The 16,974-nt window shown below is 32.7% G+C and overlaps 2 protein-coding genes across 2 annotated transcripts; one reads left to right on the forward strand and one right to left on the reverse strand.

Moving 5' to 3' along the window:
- Window positions 1–705: 705 nt before the first annotated feature.
- On the reverse strand, window positions 706–5,091 carry LOC124834283 (uncharacterized). Its single transcript, XM_088092894.1, has 6 exons — window positions 4,359–5,091; window positions 3,918–4,278; window positions 3,736–3,815; window positions 3,419–3,630; window positions 1,071–2,620; window positions 706–953 (listed from the first exon to the last, which is right to left on the reverse strand). The coding sequence occupies exons 1-6, from the start codon at window positions 5,082–5,084 to the stop codon at window positions 706–708; spliced, it is 3,177 nt and encodes a 1,058-aa protein (XP_087949020.1). The 5' UTR covers window positions 5,085–5,091.
- A 1,905-nt stretch (window positions 5,092–6,996) lies between these two features.
- On the forward strand, window positions 6,997–16,070 carry LOC124846845 (glutamate receptor 2.8-like). Its single transcript, XM_088093174.1, has 5 exons — window positions 6,997–7,665; window positions 9,475–10,718; window positions 14,407–14,716; window positions 14,815–15,212; window positions 15,481–16,070. Exons 1-5 carry the CDS (start codon window positions 7,413–7,415, stop codon window positions 15,868–15,870), a joined length of 2,595 nt encoding a protein of 864 aa, XP_087949300.1. The 5' UTR covers window positions 6,997–7,412; the 3' UTR covers window positions 15,871–16,070.
- The last annotated feature ends 904 nt before the right edge of the window (window positions 16,071–16,974 follow it).

Genomic DNA, 16,974 nt, shown 5'->3' on the forward strand with positions numbered 1-16,974 from the left:
CAAATAAAATCCTTTATGCATAAATATAAATAAATTATTTTATTCTATAAATTAGATACTAAAACAAAAATCAAACCAATCACGTGGTATCACAAAACAATGTCATTTTGTAAATATAAAAGTCACGTCATTTTAATTGAAAATAAATTTTAATAAAAAGTAAATTATAAACACTCAAATTTATGAAACATTTATTAATTAATTAAGTCATTTGTTTTATTTTACGAGACTCATAAACCTTAAAAGTCAGTTAGTTGACAAAATAAATTAATAGAAACTCAATTAAGCATATAATTTTGGATAGATTTTTTTTAATAAATACTAAATGATTTAAAGAGAAACAACTTCATTAAAATTAGGTCAATGGTTTTACAAGTTCATTTTGGTTTACAAAAGACTTGTTTTCCAATCCAATTCGATTTAATTTTCTAATTTCAGATTGGTTTGATTTTGTTCTTTGAAGAATTATTTTATTGAGTTTTTTTCATTTCTTTTCAAATTAGGTTCAACCATATAAACATTGTTATGAGAAAAGAAAGGATAGGAATTGTATTTCTTATTCCATAAGAAGAGAGTACAATTTTACATATATATAATTGTTTGAAACAATATATAAACGGAATATAAATATAAAAATAGAATATAAATATATGAAGATAAATGCACAGATATGAACGGAAAATAAATTAAATCCAATATCCCCTCTCAAGCTGCAGCATATATATCCTTAATGCTCAGCTTGAACAACAAAGATTGAAATTGTGCTGGATGCAAAGCTTTAGTATGAATGTCTGCAAGTTGTGCTGAAGTAGGAATGGACAGGAGCTTAATTACACCAGCTTGAACTTTATCTCTTATGAGATGACAATCAATTTCAATATGCTTTGTTCTTTCATGCATGGCTGGATTTTGTGCAATTTGTATAGCAGATTGATTGTCACAAAACAGAGAAACTGGTTGTGGTAGAGGTTGTTTCAAATCATGGAGCAAATACAGAAGCCATTGAATTTCACATGTTGTGGAAGCTAAAGCTCTATATTCTGCTTCGGTTGATGATCTAGATATAGTACCTTGCTTCTTGGATTTCCAGCTAATTAATGATGCACCATAGAACACATTAAAACCAGTCACAGACCTTCTAGTGTCAGGGCAAGCAGCCCAATCAGAATCACTAAAAGCCTTGAGAGCATGTTCTGTGTTGGAGGGAAAGAATAATCCTTGTCCTGGATTGTTCTTGATATATCTCAGGATTCTTATTGCTGCTGCATAGTGATCTTCCAAAGGATTGGAAAGAAATTGACTGAGAGTACTAACAACGAAACATAAATCTGGTCTTGTGTTGGTTAGATATAGTAATGTGCCAAGAAGTCTTCTATAGGCCTGCACATCTGAATAGGGTTTCCCTTCTGTCTTGGAAAATTTTGTGCCTGGCTGTATAGGAGTAGAAACAGGTTGACACCCCAACAATCCTGCATCTTCTAGTAACTCCAGAGCATACTTCCTTTGTGACAAATTAATGCCCTGTTGAGATCTTGCAATTTCTAAGCCCAGAAAATACTTGAGTTGGCCTAAGTCTTTAATCTTGAACTTTGCATTCAATAGAGCCTTCACAGTTTGGATTTCCTGGATGTCATCACCTGTCAAAACTATATCATCTACATAAACAAGTAAGATGGTAATATGAGCAGAATCACTTTTGACAAAAAGTGAATAATCTGATTTTGATTGTGTGTAGCCCAAAGAAAGTAAAGTAGTTGTCAACTTGTAATTCCATTGTCTAGAGGCTTGTTTGAGTCCATATAAAGACTTCAACAACTTGCAAACTTGTCCTGGTTTTTCAGATTTATAACCAAGAGGAAGAGACATGTATACTTCTTCATCTAGATCCCCATGTAAAAAGGCATTAGTTACATCTAGTTGATGTAAATACCAATGTTTGGAAGCTGCTAAAGCTAGAACCAATCTTACTGTTGTGAGTTTGACAACAGGTGAAAAAGTCTCAAAGTAATCTAAACCTTGTTGTTGTGTGTAGCCTTTGGCTACAAGCCTTGCCTTGTATCGTTCAATACTCCCATCAGCATGCCTCTTTATTTTGTATACCCATTTACATCCGATAGGTTGCTTTCCATTAGGTAGATCAGTCAAAACCCAAGTTTTGGTATTTTCTAAAGCTGCAATTTCTTGATCCATGGCATTTCTCCAACAATCATGTTTGATGGCTTGGTTATAGGTTTTAGGTTCACTAACTTGGGAAAGATTAAGGACATATGATTTATGAAGAGATGATAATGCATCATATGATGGATATGAAGAGATAGGATATAAGGTACCTGTGGATGACTGAGTGGCGGAAGAAGTAGATGACATGTTGCAATGATAGTCCTGCAGATAAGATGGTGTATGTTTTGGCCTAATTGATTTCCTTTGTGGAGTAGCAGTGACAGGTTCAACAGAAACAGGCTGATAAGAGAAAATAACAGGGTCGGAAACAATAGAAGGAGGAGATGTAAGTGGTAAAGAGGGTTGATCAGTAACTTCTGAGAAAAGAGGTGATGGAGGTGAAATAATTTTGGTGACAAAATCCAAGGAATTTTGTGTATTAATAGGTGAGTGCTTGTCACTAGTAAGAAAATGAAATATATTTTCATAAAATACTACATTCCTTGATAGAAAAATTTCCCTAGAATTGAAATCTAACAAAAGGTAGCCTTTCACTCCTGTTTTAAAACCCAGTAAAACACATTTTCTTGCACGAGGTTGAAATTTTGTTCTATGAGTTTGAAGAGTTGAAGCATAGCAAAGTGAGCCAAAAACTCGTAAGTAAGTAATGTCAGGTTTAACATTGTGTAACAGCTGAGATGGAGAAAAATATGTCAAAACTTTGGAAGGTAAAATATTAATGAGTTGCACAGCATAACGAACAGCAAAAGACCAGAAAATTATGGGCAAATGGGATTGAAACATTAAAGATCTAGCAACATTGAGAATGTGTTGATGTTTTCTCTCAACGACTCCATTTTGTTGAGGTGTTTCAACACATGATAATTGATGTTGTATCCCTTTTTGTCTATAAAAATATGTCATTGCAAACTCATTACCATTATCTGATCTAACAACTTTTACATCAATGCCAAATTGTGTTTTTATATAAGAAACAAAGCCAATAAGTTATGATCTTGTATCTGATTTACTTGTCATTAATTTAATCCATGTGTATCTAGACATATCATCCACTATAGTTAAGAAATATTTGAAACCATCAACAGAAGAAGTACTATAGGGCCCCCAAATATCAACATGAATTAAATCAAAAGGAGCTTTTGAAACAGTAGTACTTAATTGAAAAGGTAATTTTCTTTGCTCAGAATAATGACAAGCATCACAATGTGTGTATTTTGTATTGGGTAAAGTGGCATACATGTTGCGTAATTTGGTATAACAAGAAAAAGAAGGATGCCCTAGTCTATAGTGCCAAATATCTATAGAGTTATGTCTTATTGTAGAACAAGCAATAGAATTCTCAGAAGTAATAGCAGCTGGTGAACCAAGGGGTGTGGGTGCAGGAACTATCATGACATGCAAGCCATCTCTTTCTTCAGCTTTGTCAATCATCTGCAGGGTTGACTTGTCCTGTATTTCACAGGAAAATTCAGAAATGTTAAGTTTACAAGATAGAGATTTAGTTAACTTTGTGACCGAAATAAGATTGACAGAAAAATTAGGAATAAACAAGACATTATGTAAAGTAAGGTGTGGGCTAAGTGAAACAGTGCCAGAAAAATGAGCAAATGAAGAGTTCTTGTTGGGTAGTGATACTGTAATTGGTGAGATTCTATGATAAGAAATAAAATGAGACAAAGAATTAGATATATGATCAGTAGCACCTGTGTCTAGAATCCATTTGGAATAGATATTACCTTGAGCCTGGGAAGAAGTGGAAGCATTATGAGAGCTCACTAGATTAGTAGAATGTGGGATTGTGGGATTAGATTGAGGAAGAAATAAACCATGAATTTGCTCTTGAGAAAGTCCCAAAATTGCGGAATGTGACTGTGCCGGAGAATTATTATAAGAAGGAACTATTGTAGAAGAATCTGTTGTAACATTGTGGACTCTTTTGGATTTGAGATCAGGTGGTAATCCATGTATTAGAAAGCAAGTATCAATGGTGTGGTTTGTCCTGCCACAGTGAGTGCATTGTCGGGTGCACCAAACCTTCCCCCTGAGGAACGAGCCTGAGAACCTTGATAACGAGCTTGAGAACCTTGATATGAAGATCTTCCCCGGCCATAATCATTGGCAGGAGAGGGTTTACCTCTGCCATTGAAGGTAGAAAAAGAAGGTTTAGATTGAGAAACTTGTGACGCCATGACTGGAGGTTGAGAAAGAATTCCTGATTGTAATTGTCGCTCATGTTGAATTATCATCGAAAAAATTTTGGGTAAAGAAGGCAAGGGATCCATGAGAAGGATCTGAGAGCGAACAACAGAGTAATTATCATTCAAGCCTCTAAGAAAACAAAGAACACAATCATTTTCACGATATTCCTTCATTGTCTTAGAAACAACACAACAAGAAGCAGAAGATTGGCATTCAGGAATAGGGCGAAAATTGCAAAGTTCATCCCAGAGAATCTTCATTTTAGTGTAATATGCAGTAACACTTAGATCAGACTGATGCATTAAATAAAGATCTTGATGCAATTGTGAAATTCGAACAGAATCACCTTGGGAGAAACGATCTTTGAGATCCTTCCATGCCGTAGCAGTAGAGTCAATCCAAATAATACTTGTAGCAATCTCATGAGAAACAGAATGATTGATCCAAGATAAAACTAGATTATTGCAACGCTTCCATGCTTGAACCATTGGATCAGTACCAGCTGGACAAGGAATGGAACCATCAACAAAGCCAAATTTATTCTTCATTTGTAGTGCCATAGACATCGAGCGAGCCCATCCATGATAATTGTGACCTTCAAGAATCGGGGAAACAAGCACCAATGAAGGATTCTCATTAGGATGAATGTAATAGTCATGTGTTGTATCTTGCAACGATGCGAGAGTAACAGAGGGAGTAGCCATAAAAGGAGAAGAAAAAGGCAGAAAAGCCAAGAACGAAAGGTAGAAAATGAAGATCTGGACAGGAAAAGAGTTGGTGGCGGAAGAACGTGATAAAAAATTAATTTTCTTCTGATACCATGTTATGAGAAAAGAAAGGATAGGAATTGTATTTCTTATTCCATAAGAAGAGAGTACAATTTTACATATATATAATTGTTTGAAACAATATATAAACGGAATATAAATATAAAAATAGAATATAAATATATGAAGATAAATGCACAGATATGAACGGAAAATAAATTAAATCCAATAAACATATTAATTTAAGATGAAGCCTTAACGAATGTTTATGAAAAATAAATACATAAAAAAAAAACAAATTCAATAGTTATAAAATAGTTTTAATTTATATTTTAAAATACAATACATTGAATCAAAGCAAAAAATTGGTTTGATTCATATAAACACTGTTTTCCATTTAATTCAATTAGAGAAAAAAAAATCTACTTTAAAGTAGTATTAGATGTTTCTGACTTGAACCCATTCATAATTAATTAAACAAACTTATTCTATGACATCTAACTACTTTGTGAAGTCATAACTTCTTAACTATTAAACTTCAATCAACACTTTTAAATCATTTATGATTCAAAAGGAGAAGAAACTATGGAAAAGGTGAAGAAAAGTTGCATTTTAAGAACAATGATCATCTTAAGAATCACACTAATATTTTTTTATTAGTTAATAATTGAAATTCGTATCCTAATATATATATATATATATATATATATATATATATATATATATATATAATTCTAAACTGGTATAGATTAACAGAAAAATATTCAAATTTGTTTCATTCATACAATTTTTACTGTAACAACTTATATACGAAGAAGTCAATGATAATTACTCGAGTCAAAATTAAATTATTTATAAAATTTGAATGAAGATTCTACAGTCATTTTTTTAATATATATGAATACATATATTGTAAAAGAATAAAAAAATTTACGAAAATAAAACATATATGTATTTATATATTTGTTTTAATGGTACTAATTTATTTGCAGTGGGTCATTGACACGGAAGTTGACTTCCCGTGTTTTATTTGAAGTGGTCATATAGGCCTCGAGGAGATGTATACCAATTCAAATTTCTTGGCAATAGTGATATGTTTGAAGGGACCTAAAATAAATAATAAATATACTTATATAATGAAAAGTCGGCATGTGGAAGTTCCAAAACGAAAGGAGGAATCTTGAAATTTCTATGACAACACATAAAATAAAAATTAATCTTTCTCATCATATTTTTTTCTATTCTTCAAATAATCTTTCGTCTAGGAACCGTTTTAAGCTAGTTTAGAGATGTTTTAAATTTGGACACCAAGATCAGAAAGATTAAAAATTAACTTTGCAATTTAAAAAAAAAATTACTTTTGTTATGCTAAATTAAAATTTGCATATCCAGAAGGTCCTTATTTATTATTTTAATTCTTCATAGAAAAAATGTTAGCATGATCTTCATAATGTTTAATCTTAACACTTTTATGAAAAGTTTTTCATATTGATTAAAAACGATTTTCTATACTAAAACTAGTATATACAGTCAATAATATAGAAAATTTTCATTTTCTTATATGGTTTAGAATTGACATAACATAATCTAACTTGTATAGAAGGGTGGAAAATAATTGTAAGAAATTTCAAATTATTTTCTTAAATATAAAGAATAAAAAATATATTCAAATACAAACAACATGTATTTATTGACAATCTAATTCCAAAAAAAGAGAATAATAAAAGGAAAAGTCTCAACAAGTATTAGACACTTCTGTCGTTGGCACCTCTTTTTCCACGAAACTGGTTGCTGGCCAGAAGGCTTACTAGCGGCAGAATTGCAGAAAACCCTCAATCGTTGTCTTGTTCTCTTCTACTTACGATAGTCATATAATGTGCACTAGTTCTCTTTTGTCGTTGTCGTCCCATGCTCAACACATAAACCAACTTAAACGAATATCATCAAGGATTAATCCTTGTTTGATGATTAAAGAAAAACAGAAATATAAAGCTCGTAAAAAAATTAATTTGAATAATCACTAACATCATGAGGTCAATTTTTTTTAATGATCCCTTAATTTTTTTAAAAAGCTTTGAGTGACTCCATTGAACTCGACAACTATTATATAATTAGACCAGTCTATCTTAAAGACGAAGGCAAGTTGTCATTCTTCTTTTCAATCTAGAAGAATGGAATTTGACTCAATGAATTGACTTGACAAGTTTTTTGTGGCTACATATAAAGGAATGTATGGATGAAGATGCATAGTTATTGTTTGGTATTATGGGTAGCCTGGATGTGCTTGTTCCTCTTCTTTGTTTGATGAGCACTGCATTAGGAAAAACAACAGATGATGGAATGCATGTGAAGATAAAGGGTACCATAGGAGTTATTACAGACAACAACTCTCGTAACGGTAAAGAGGAGATAGTTGCTGTTAAGATGGCAATGGAAGATTTCTATCATTACAGCAATCAAAGTTTTGATTTACAGATAAGGGACTCACATGGCGATCCTCTTCAGGCTGCCCTAGCAGGTCTTTCTTCTTTCCCACTACTCTTTCATTCTTTCATATTCTATTCAACTTGGATAAGACTATTATAAACCCTTCTGTCATAATAAACTATTAGCTTTAATTCTACATTATGATTCATTGAACTGAAATGAAAAAAATGTTATTAATAAATCAAAATCACAGACAATTATAATTTGAACACCATTACATGAATAGGTTTTAGGCTAAATTCTGTTTAAAGAACGAACAAATAAAAAAATTGTATAAATTTTATTTGTACAAGAATAACTTAAGTTTTTGGTACTTTAAATTGATAGATAAAAGTTTAAATGTAAATTAAAAGAATCATCTTATTAAGCCGTCAAAGAAGAATGGAATAAATAAGAAATGTGCAAAATTAAATTAAGAAAACAAATTTTTTTAAAGTAAGTTACAAATATGTATAAATCAATAGTTCACTTTTTATGATGCAATAAAATTCAAAAATTTATATATTTAGATAAAATCTACCCTCCTAAATGAAATCTTCACTTTAAAATTAAAAGGTTCAATATTCTTTATCAAAAATCAATAATTATATTTTGTATGTACAGTTAATTAAGACTTGTTGTCGTTATATATATATATATATATATATATATATATACATATATATATATATATATATATATATATATATATATATATATTTTGTTAGAGGGCCTGCCGGCCAGGTTATTTAATGGCTGACAAAATTTCCAAACCACTCTTTACATCAGTCCTAGGGGGCATTTAGTTGTATGTTATCATCATTATGAGCAATGATAGCATGACACTGCAAAACTATAAATTAAGTTCATTAATACAGTCAAATAATAAATTATAATTATATTATTTTTAATTTAAAATCATAATATATATTATTATATTATCAAAGTATTGTGAAATGAATGTTTTTTTAAAATTAGTATCAAACTAGCTTTTTTTTCTTTAAATATTGATAAAAGAAAAATAAGAGTTTAAGTTTCATATTTTACAGCAATTTCTGTTACATCTTTTCATGTGTAAGCAGAGGCTTTAATTTTCATCAGAACTGATATGAAATCTTTTCACTTCTTTTCTCCCTCTCTTCTTCTCCGATTAAGTCATCTTGATTTATCCAAGCTTTCTTTTCCATGAATCACTGATGCTTTGGCTTAAAATAGAAGATTGGTTGCAGAAATGAGATTGCAGTGGAGATTTTCTAGTATTGGGTCACCTGGATGAATTTTTTTTATAAATATTTATTGAAAATTAACAGATGGAATTTATTGGAGAAATTGTTTTCATGTGCCTTCTCGAAAAGTTAATTTAATCCAATTAGCATTTCTTAAAAAAAATTAATTTCTTTAAAAATTATTTTTAATTTGTTTCATTTTATATTTTCATTTTTTTATTAAATATATTTTTAGTCATTAAATTTTAACCATTGGGTTTGTTCGAATATTTAAATTTTAAAAATAAATAAATATAGTTTTTCAACCCAATTATACTAAATATTTTCAAAACGGTTAATCTATTTCATTTGAGTTTATTAATTGAGTTTATATTGTTTAATATATTTTGATTTTAATATCAATTGAAAAACATGTTTAACAAGTCAAAACAATTTAATTATATTTATATATTTTTTCTAAATTTAGAAATCAAAATGTATAAAAAATTTAACTATATATTAATTTTAATTTCGTTTAAAAAGTTAAGAATTAAAATTATATTTAATCTTTTTTCTTTGTAAGTGTTTACCAGAGTTTATTGAAACAATTATCAAGTTCTAAACTATGTATAACAATGCCCACTCTTCTTCTGCAGTTAGAGATCTTATTGATACACAGAAAGTGGAAGCAATTATAGGACCTGAAACATGGAAAGAGACAATTTTAGTGGCTGATATTTGTAGCCAAAATATGACCCCAGTTTTATCTCTAGCTGATGCAACTCCAAACTGGTCAACTTTGAAGTGGCCCTACCTTGTGCAAATCTCACCTAATCAGTTTAAGCAGATGAAAGTAGTAGCAGCTATTGTACATTCCTTTGAATGGTACAACGTTAACATAATATACGATGATACTGATTCTTCTTCCACGAGAATGTTCTCTCATCTCTATAGGGATCTCAGTGTATTAGGTGTTTATATAAGCAATGTTTTGGCCATCCCTCCGGTAAGCTCCTCTTCACTGCCTCAAGAACTAGAGAAGCTTAGGAATGGCTATTGCAGAGTTTTTGTTGTTAATTTGTCAGTTCCTTTGGCCATAAACCTGTTTCAAACTGCAAAGGAATTGAAAATGATGGAGAAAGGTTATGTGTGGATCGTTACTGATCCTCTTACAAGTCTTGTCCATTCATTGAACTCTTCTACTATATCATCAATGCAAGGGATAGTTGGAGTAAAGAGCTACTTCCCAGAAATAGGGCTTAAATACGAGGACTTTCACCATAAATTTAAAAAAAAGTTTAGCTCAGAAAACCCTCATGAGCTTAACAATGAGCCTGGGATATTTGCAGCACGTGCTTATGATGCAGTGTGGACTCTTTCTCTATCCATGATCCAAATAAAAAACAAAAAGGATCAAATGTTACTGGATAAGATTCTTCTTAATAATTTTACTGGCTTAAGTGGAAAAATTCATTTCACTGACCAAAGGTTAGATCCTTCAGATACTTTTCAGATCATCAATGTGATGGGGAAAGATTATAAGGAAATTGGGTTCTGGACAAATGGACTAGGTTTCTCAAATACTATAGGCCAAAATGCTTCTTTCAATTCTTCAATGAAGGAACTTGGACAAGTTTTATGGCCAGGAAGACCTTGGGGAACTCCAAGAGGATGGATTCTAGCATTGGGTAAACCACTAAGAATTGGGGTCCCCGTTATGGACTCATTGAAACAATCCGTAACTGTAATTCAGGACCAAACAGAAAATACCACCACTTTCCAAGGATTTACCATTGATATTTTCAGAGCAACTATGGAGTTGCTTCCCTATCACTTGCCCTACAAATTCTATCCTTTCAATGGCACATTTGATAATTTGGTGAAGCAAGTTTATTTGAAGGTAAGAGTTGTTAACTATAGTATTATTTGTACCAAGTCTTTCAATCTATCCTTTCTCATTATTTGTACCGTGTCCTATATATTTTCTATTTAGTTGTGTGTTTGTATCGTGTCTGTTAATATTTTGAAGTTACGAAAGGAATAGTTGATGGAATAAAAAATATAGAAATAGTAGAATGTGAAAGTAATAGTTGAAAAAAGTTATTTTATAGTTGTCTTAGTTGTAGTAGATATTGTCTTATATTAAATGGTAGAGTACATGAATATTTATATCCATATAGATTATTGTAGAACATGTTAGCTACAACTTATGTGGAATGTCCTAAACTTTTATCTTTGTAGGATTTTCTTGATTTTTTCTTCCTGTCTTAGGCTTTTCTACAATATTCTAGAACTTTTATTACATTTTAATACTTCTATTTTAAGATTTTCTATATTTTTCTAGAATTTGAATTACACTTTAATACTCCAAAAATTGCGCATAATAGTTCAAATCTTGGTCTTAGTAATGCCTTCATAAAAATATATGCAATTTAGTCTTTTGTAAGGCAGTACTCGAGTCAAATTTGTTTAATTGTCTCTACATCTCGAATGACGTGATATTTAATGGCTATGTGTTTTGTTCTTTGATGATGGACTAGATTTTTTACTATTGCTATTGTTGATTTGTTGTCACAATAAATAATAGTCGATTCATTTTGTGGTTCACCCATTTCTTCAAGTATTATTCATAGCCATATTACTTGACTCGTAGTTTCAACAACTGCTACATATTATGCTTTAGTTGTTGATTGTTCCATGGTTTCTTCTTTGATACCTAAGATAAAATACCTGACCCTAGTGAGAAAGCGTATCCTGACGTACTCTTCATGTCGTCAATTGATCCTGCCTAATCACTATCTCTATAGCTAATCATCTTTGAGTTAGTCATGGTCTTGTACCATATACCAAACTCCTTTGTGATTTGTAGATTTCTTAAAATTCTTTTTCCTACTCCCTAATGAATCTGACTTGGCTTTTGCATGAATCTTGATAGAAGACTTGTAGCATACATAATGTCTGATAGTGTGACTATGAGATACAAGAGACTTTCAATCAAACTCCTGCAGCGTGATGATTCTATGCTCGATAATCTTTTTGTAGCTTCTCGTTTACGACCAACGGAATAGTGACATGTTTACAATCATTCTCATCTTGAACTTCTTTAGTACAACTTCAATATATTTCTTTTGAGAGATGAATATACCTTCTTTTTGTTGTTTTACCGAGGAAATAGTTCATCAAGCCAAGGTTGACCATCTTAAATGTCTTCGTCATGTCTTCTTTAAATTCTTTCATCATTTCATATTGTTTCATGTATAGATAAGATCATCGACATATAAGGAGACAATGAGATGATAATGACCTTGTCTCTTAATATGTAGTGTTGGCTCACTCTTGCTCTTCATGAATCCTTAATCGATGAAATATTGATCAATCTTTTTATACCATGCTAGAGGAACTTGCTTTAGGCCATATAATGCTTTTTTAAGTCTTAGTACTTTGCCTTCATTGCCTTTTTTTGATGAAGCCTTGTGGTTGTTCCACATAAATCTCTTCTTCGAGCATTCCATTTAGAAAGGCTGATTTGACATCCAATTCATAAATGTTTCATCCTTTCAATGTTGTAAGAACTATTAAAACTCTAATTGTATCTAAGCGAGCAATTGGAGCAAATGTCTCATTGTAGTCGATTCCTAGTTATTATGAGTAGCCTTTAGCGACCAATCTTGCCTTGTGCTTTTGTATAGTTCCATCACGATTGAGCTTTTGTTTTATATACAAATTTCCACTAGTAAAAAAGAAGCTTTTTAACGCGTGGTATATGCCTCGGTTTTACTGAAACCGAAGCGTATAAAAGCGCGGTGGCATTTTCGTAGTTTTAGACAACTTATATGCCTCGGGTATCAGTAGAACCGAAGCCAAAAAGATTTTCAACATCTGTTACGCGCCAACCGAGGCATATAACCCGTATATGTTTTTAAATTTTAATTATTTTTCAAAACTTTAGGCACCGGTTATCTTAAAACCGAGTCAGTATCCCTCTCTTACCTCAGGTAAATATTAACCGAGGCATATACTCATACATATTACAACTCTTCCTCTTCTGCTCTCTCACTTACGCTCAGACTCTTCCTCTTCTCTCACGCTTAGACTCTTCCTCTTCTCTCACGCGATCTCCTTCACTCTTCCTCTTCTTCTCTCTCGCTCACACGATCTCCTTCACTCTTCCTCTCCTTCACTCTTCCTCTTCTTCTCTCTCGCTCACGCGATCTCCTTCACTCCGCCGCTCCGCCGCTCAGATCTCCTTTCAAGGTACCCTTCTCACTTTTCCTCTTCTTCTTTCTCGCTCAAATCTCCTTCTCACAGTTCCTCTTCTTCTTCTCTCTGTTGCTTTGCCATGGCTGCATCCCACCCCGCAACCCCAACCCGTCACGCCTCCCACCCCGCAACCCCAACCCCACCACCAACCGGACACGACCTCACTCCACCAGCGGACGCGATCTCAGATCTAGTGTTGTTCGTGGACTGCCTGGTACGGCCCGTGCCAGTGGTGGAGCCGCTAGCCTAGCACCCGGTCCAACCCCCTTCCGAGCCCTCAACCACCGTGGATGAAGCTGTTGTGGGACCGTCCAGCTCCGCTTCGAAGGCCGAGGATGGCAGGGTCAATGAGGATGAAGGCTGGGTTCTACCCGATTGAAAAGGAGAGTTCTTTGTACTGGGAAATGGGGGAGAAGGAAGGATGCTGGGAAATGGGGGCCGAGGATGGCAGCGATTTTCTTTCATTTTTTTCCATTTGTTATGCTGGATTTATCTGTTCATTGATGTATCCTACTCTGATTTGTGGTTTTATCTGCTCTGTGATGTATCTTATTCTGATTTTTGGAGTTGGTTTGTGTTTTGGAATTATAACTGAAAATGCTTGAGTTCGAATTCTTCATTGAGACATGCTCCTGTGTTAAAGGATTGAGGAAAAGACCCAGAAAATGGTTCTGCAGTTTTCTGAAATTTTTTTTTATTAAATTTTTTAAGATACTAACTCGGTTCAAAAGATAACCGAGGCAAAAATAGATCCTTTTTTGACCCGGTTTAGAACCGAGGCATTAAACGTATTCTTTTTACCTCGCCTCTATATGCACCGGTTGTAAAACCGGTGCGTATAAACGAAACTAACCGATGCCATTTCTGTGTATTGCACTAGTGTTCATTCCTATGATATATTTTCCATGAGGGCAGTTTACGAGAGATTTTAGACTGTGAAAAACTATGAAAATAATAGTTGAAAGAAGTGTATTTTGTAGTTGTCTTAATTATGGTAGATATTGTCTTACATCAAATGGTAGAGTACACGAATATTTATAGACCCATAGATTATTCTAAAATATACTAGCCATAATTTATATTGAATGTCCTAGTTTTTTACCTATAGAATGTTCTTGATTTTTTCTTTCTATATTAGATTTTTCTACAATATTTTAGAACATTGATTACAATTTAGTACTTCTATCTTAGGATTTTCTATATTTTTCTTGAATTTTTTCATTATATTTTAACAGTGTCTATTTCCTTATTCGTATATTTATCCATATATGGACTTCATAGCTACTTACACTTGTTCCCACATCTTCATTTGTGTATGCATGAAACAGAATTTCGATGCAGTAATTGATGTAAGCATAATTTCATATCGATATCAGTACGCAGATTTCACTCAGCCATACACTGATCCAGGAGTGGTGATGGTAGTTCCCCTTAAATCAAAAGTGGATCATAGAGCTTGGTTATTTATGAAACCTTTTACGAAGACTATGTGGGTTCTAATACTGGCCATGGTTATCTACAATGGCTTCATTCTTTGGATGTTGGAAAGACGCCACAGTCCTGAAATTACAGGTTCCATGCTGAATCAAACTGGGACCATGGCTTGGTTGGGATTAACCCCTCTAATGAAGTTAGATGGTAATTTTAATTTAAGATTCTATGTTCTTGTATGCCATCATTTATCTCATTGTTGAATACTTAGTTAATTCTAATTCGGCTCATTTGACTGAACATAGGAGACAAGCTACATAGCAATTTATCAAAGATAGTTATGGTGGTTTGGTTGTTTGTGGCACTTATCATAACACAGACTTACACAGCTAACCTTGCCAGCATGCTAACTGCTGAACGGCTTGAACCAACTGTAGATAATATTGATCGGCTACGGAATAGCTACATCAGGGTTGGATACAGTTCAGGATCCTTTGTGAGACATTATGTGGAGACAGTGTTGAAGTTCCACCCTGAAAACATGAGGAACTACGGAGAACTTGAAGAGTTTGCTGAAGCTTTCAGAAGAAAAGAAATAGGAGTTGCCTTTCTGGAAGCTCCTGCAGCCAAATTTTTCGTAGCAAAGTACTGTAAAGAGTTTATTCAAGCCGGGCCTTTGTACAAAGTTGGAGGAGTTGGATTTGTATGTGATGCAACATATTCTCACAACTTTTATTTATGCACCTTCTAAGGATATACTTTCTAATAGATTCTTTTAAAATATATTATTTATTGGCGAAACACTTTTCATTGACAAGTTTCAGTCATGATTTTATAGTTCCTGATGATAAAGTTTAACCAAGTGTTTTACTAGTCTCTTTCTTTGGTTAAGGAAGCTTGTTTAACTCTTTCTGTGACTCTTTCTTTGGTTATGGAAGCTTGTTTAACTATTTGTGTGTTGCGTGTGTTAGGCATTTCCAAGGGGGTCTCCATTGATTCCTCACGTAAACAAAGCACTTCTAGATTTAGTAGAAACCGGCAAGGTAAGTGAATTAGAGAACAAAATGCTTGGATCAGAGGAATGTGAAGACACAAAAGTAAATGGAGAAACTGCAAGTCTTAGCCCAAATAGCTTCTGGGTCCTCTTCATATTGACAGGAGGCACATCAACATTTTCTCTCTTGGTTTATGTTTTCTGTATGAATTATGCAAACAGTGAAGAGAAAACAATCTGGGGATTAACCACAATGATCATTCAACAATGTAACCATGCAAAGAGAAGAATGTCAGGAAAAGTAAGTGATGTTGCAGAAAGCCCTACGACCTCTTCAACCACACATGTTACACCAACTCAAGTTTAAACATGTCAAAGGTTGTACTTGCTTGAGGAGTGGAAAGTGTTGTTATAGAACTGCCAGTTACATAAAATTACTAAGTATAAGTTATAACGTACTGCTAATAATGTAACTGATGCAAAGCAAAAATGTTGTTGTAAATATCACTGTACAGTTCTTGTATTAATAAACAAAATTTAAGTTAATAAAACTGAATTTGTTTATTATGTTTCGCCCTTAATTAGCAGCACTCCTTCATAACTTTGACTGATTTGTTTGGAAATTTCGTTCAGTCCAAGAATATATATTTTGCGGCAATGCACAACAAGCTCTTGAAATTTTCTGAAATTGTGTAATTAGATTAAGCCACAATGAATTTTCAGCTTTATTTCAAGTACCTGCATATCTTTCTGTAGTGAGTGATTATTGTTGGATGCATTAGTTCACACTATTATAACTCTATCTTATGAAAAATTAGTATAAATATGAAACTCTCGTATCTCATCAGTACAAGTGGGAATGATCCAAGTTCAAAAGGGTCACACTCCCCAATGACCAATGAGATAGCATCATAATTCAATAATAATATCTATGGTGGTCAAAGCTAGAAGGAGACTGTATTTGACCAGAAAAGTTAACTACCTATTTACTTTACTTTTATATATAAGTAGTTTTAGATATGAAGAAGAAGAATTACTGGTGAGTTATCAGAAAGAGGATTTTAGAAATAGTTAATCCTACAAATTTATCCTAATTTCATAATAGAAAATAAGTTTAGATTTAGATAGGATGCATTTTGAAGAAAGTTTTAAAAATTTAAAATAATTATTAAGTTTGATATCCTTATTTAAAATACACATATAAAAATAAATATATATCTAAAACCGCAAGTATTTTTTTTTATTAATTTTAAATTTTCCGGCGATTAATAACAAAAACCATCCCTAAAATATATTTTTTACTTTTAAAATACTTACCCAGTCCATACTTCCTCCTCACATCTTCATCTATCTAATCTAATTCTCTAAAAATATCTAAACTTTAATCTCCCTCCCCGCCTTCATCAAATTTGTCTAAACAATCGGTACCGTTATAGAGTCGCGCAACGAAATAAAATATTTGGAAAGCGTG

Source organism: Vigna umbellata, chromosome 6, assembly GCF_029865625.1.
Source record: "Vigna umbellata cultivar VRB3 chromosome 6, Vumbellata_1.0, whole genome shotgun sequence".
Taxonomy (NCBI): domain Eukaryota; kingdom Viridiplantae; phylum Streptophyta; class Magnoliopsida; order Fabales; family Fabaceae; genus Vigna; species Vigna umbellata.

What these genes read in the sequence shown, in the direction of transcription:
- LOC124834283 (XM_088092894.1), bottom strand. Translation starts at nt 5,084, where the DNA reads ATGGCTACTCCCTCTGTTACTCTCGCATCGTTGCAAGATACAACACAT. An exon ending in CTCCAGTCATGGCGTCACAA is followed by an intron (nt 4,279 to 4,358) that starts GTTTCTCAATCT and finishes TGGCCGGGGAAG; the next exon opens with ATCTTCATATCAAGGTTCTC. An exon ending in CTGGAAATCCAAGAAGCAAG is followed by an intron (nt 954 to 1,070) that starts GTACTATATCTA and finishes TACCACAACCAG; the next exon opens with TTTCTCTGTTTTGTGACAAT.
- LOC124846845 (XM_088093174.1), top strand. Translation starts at nt 7,413, where the DNA reads ATGGGTAGCCTGGATGTGCTTGTTCCTCTTCTTTGTTTGATGAGCACT. An exon ending in TCTTCAGGCTGCCCTAGCAG is followed by an intron (nt 7,666 to 9,474) that starts GTCTTTCTTCTT and finishes CTTCTTCTGCAG; the next exon opens with TTAGAGATCTTATTGATACA. An exon ending in CCCTCTAATGAAGTTAGATG is followed by an intron (nt 14,717 to 14,814) that starts GTAATTTTAATT and finishes GACTGAACATAG; the next exon opens with GAGACAAGCTACATAGCAAT.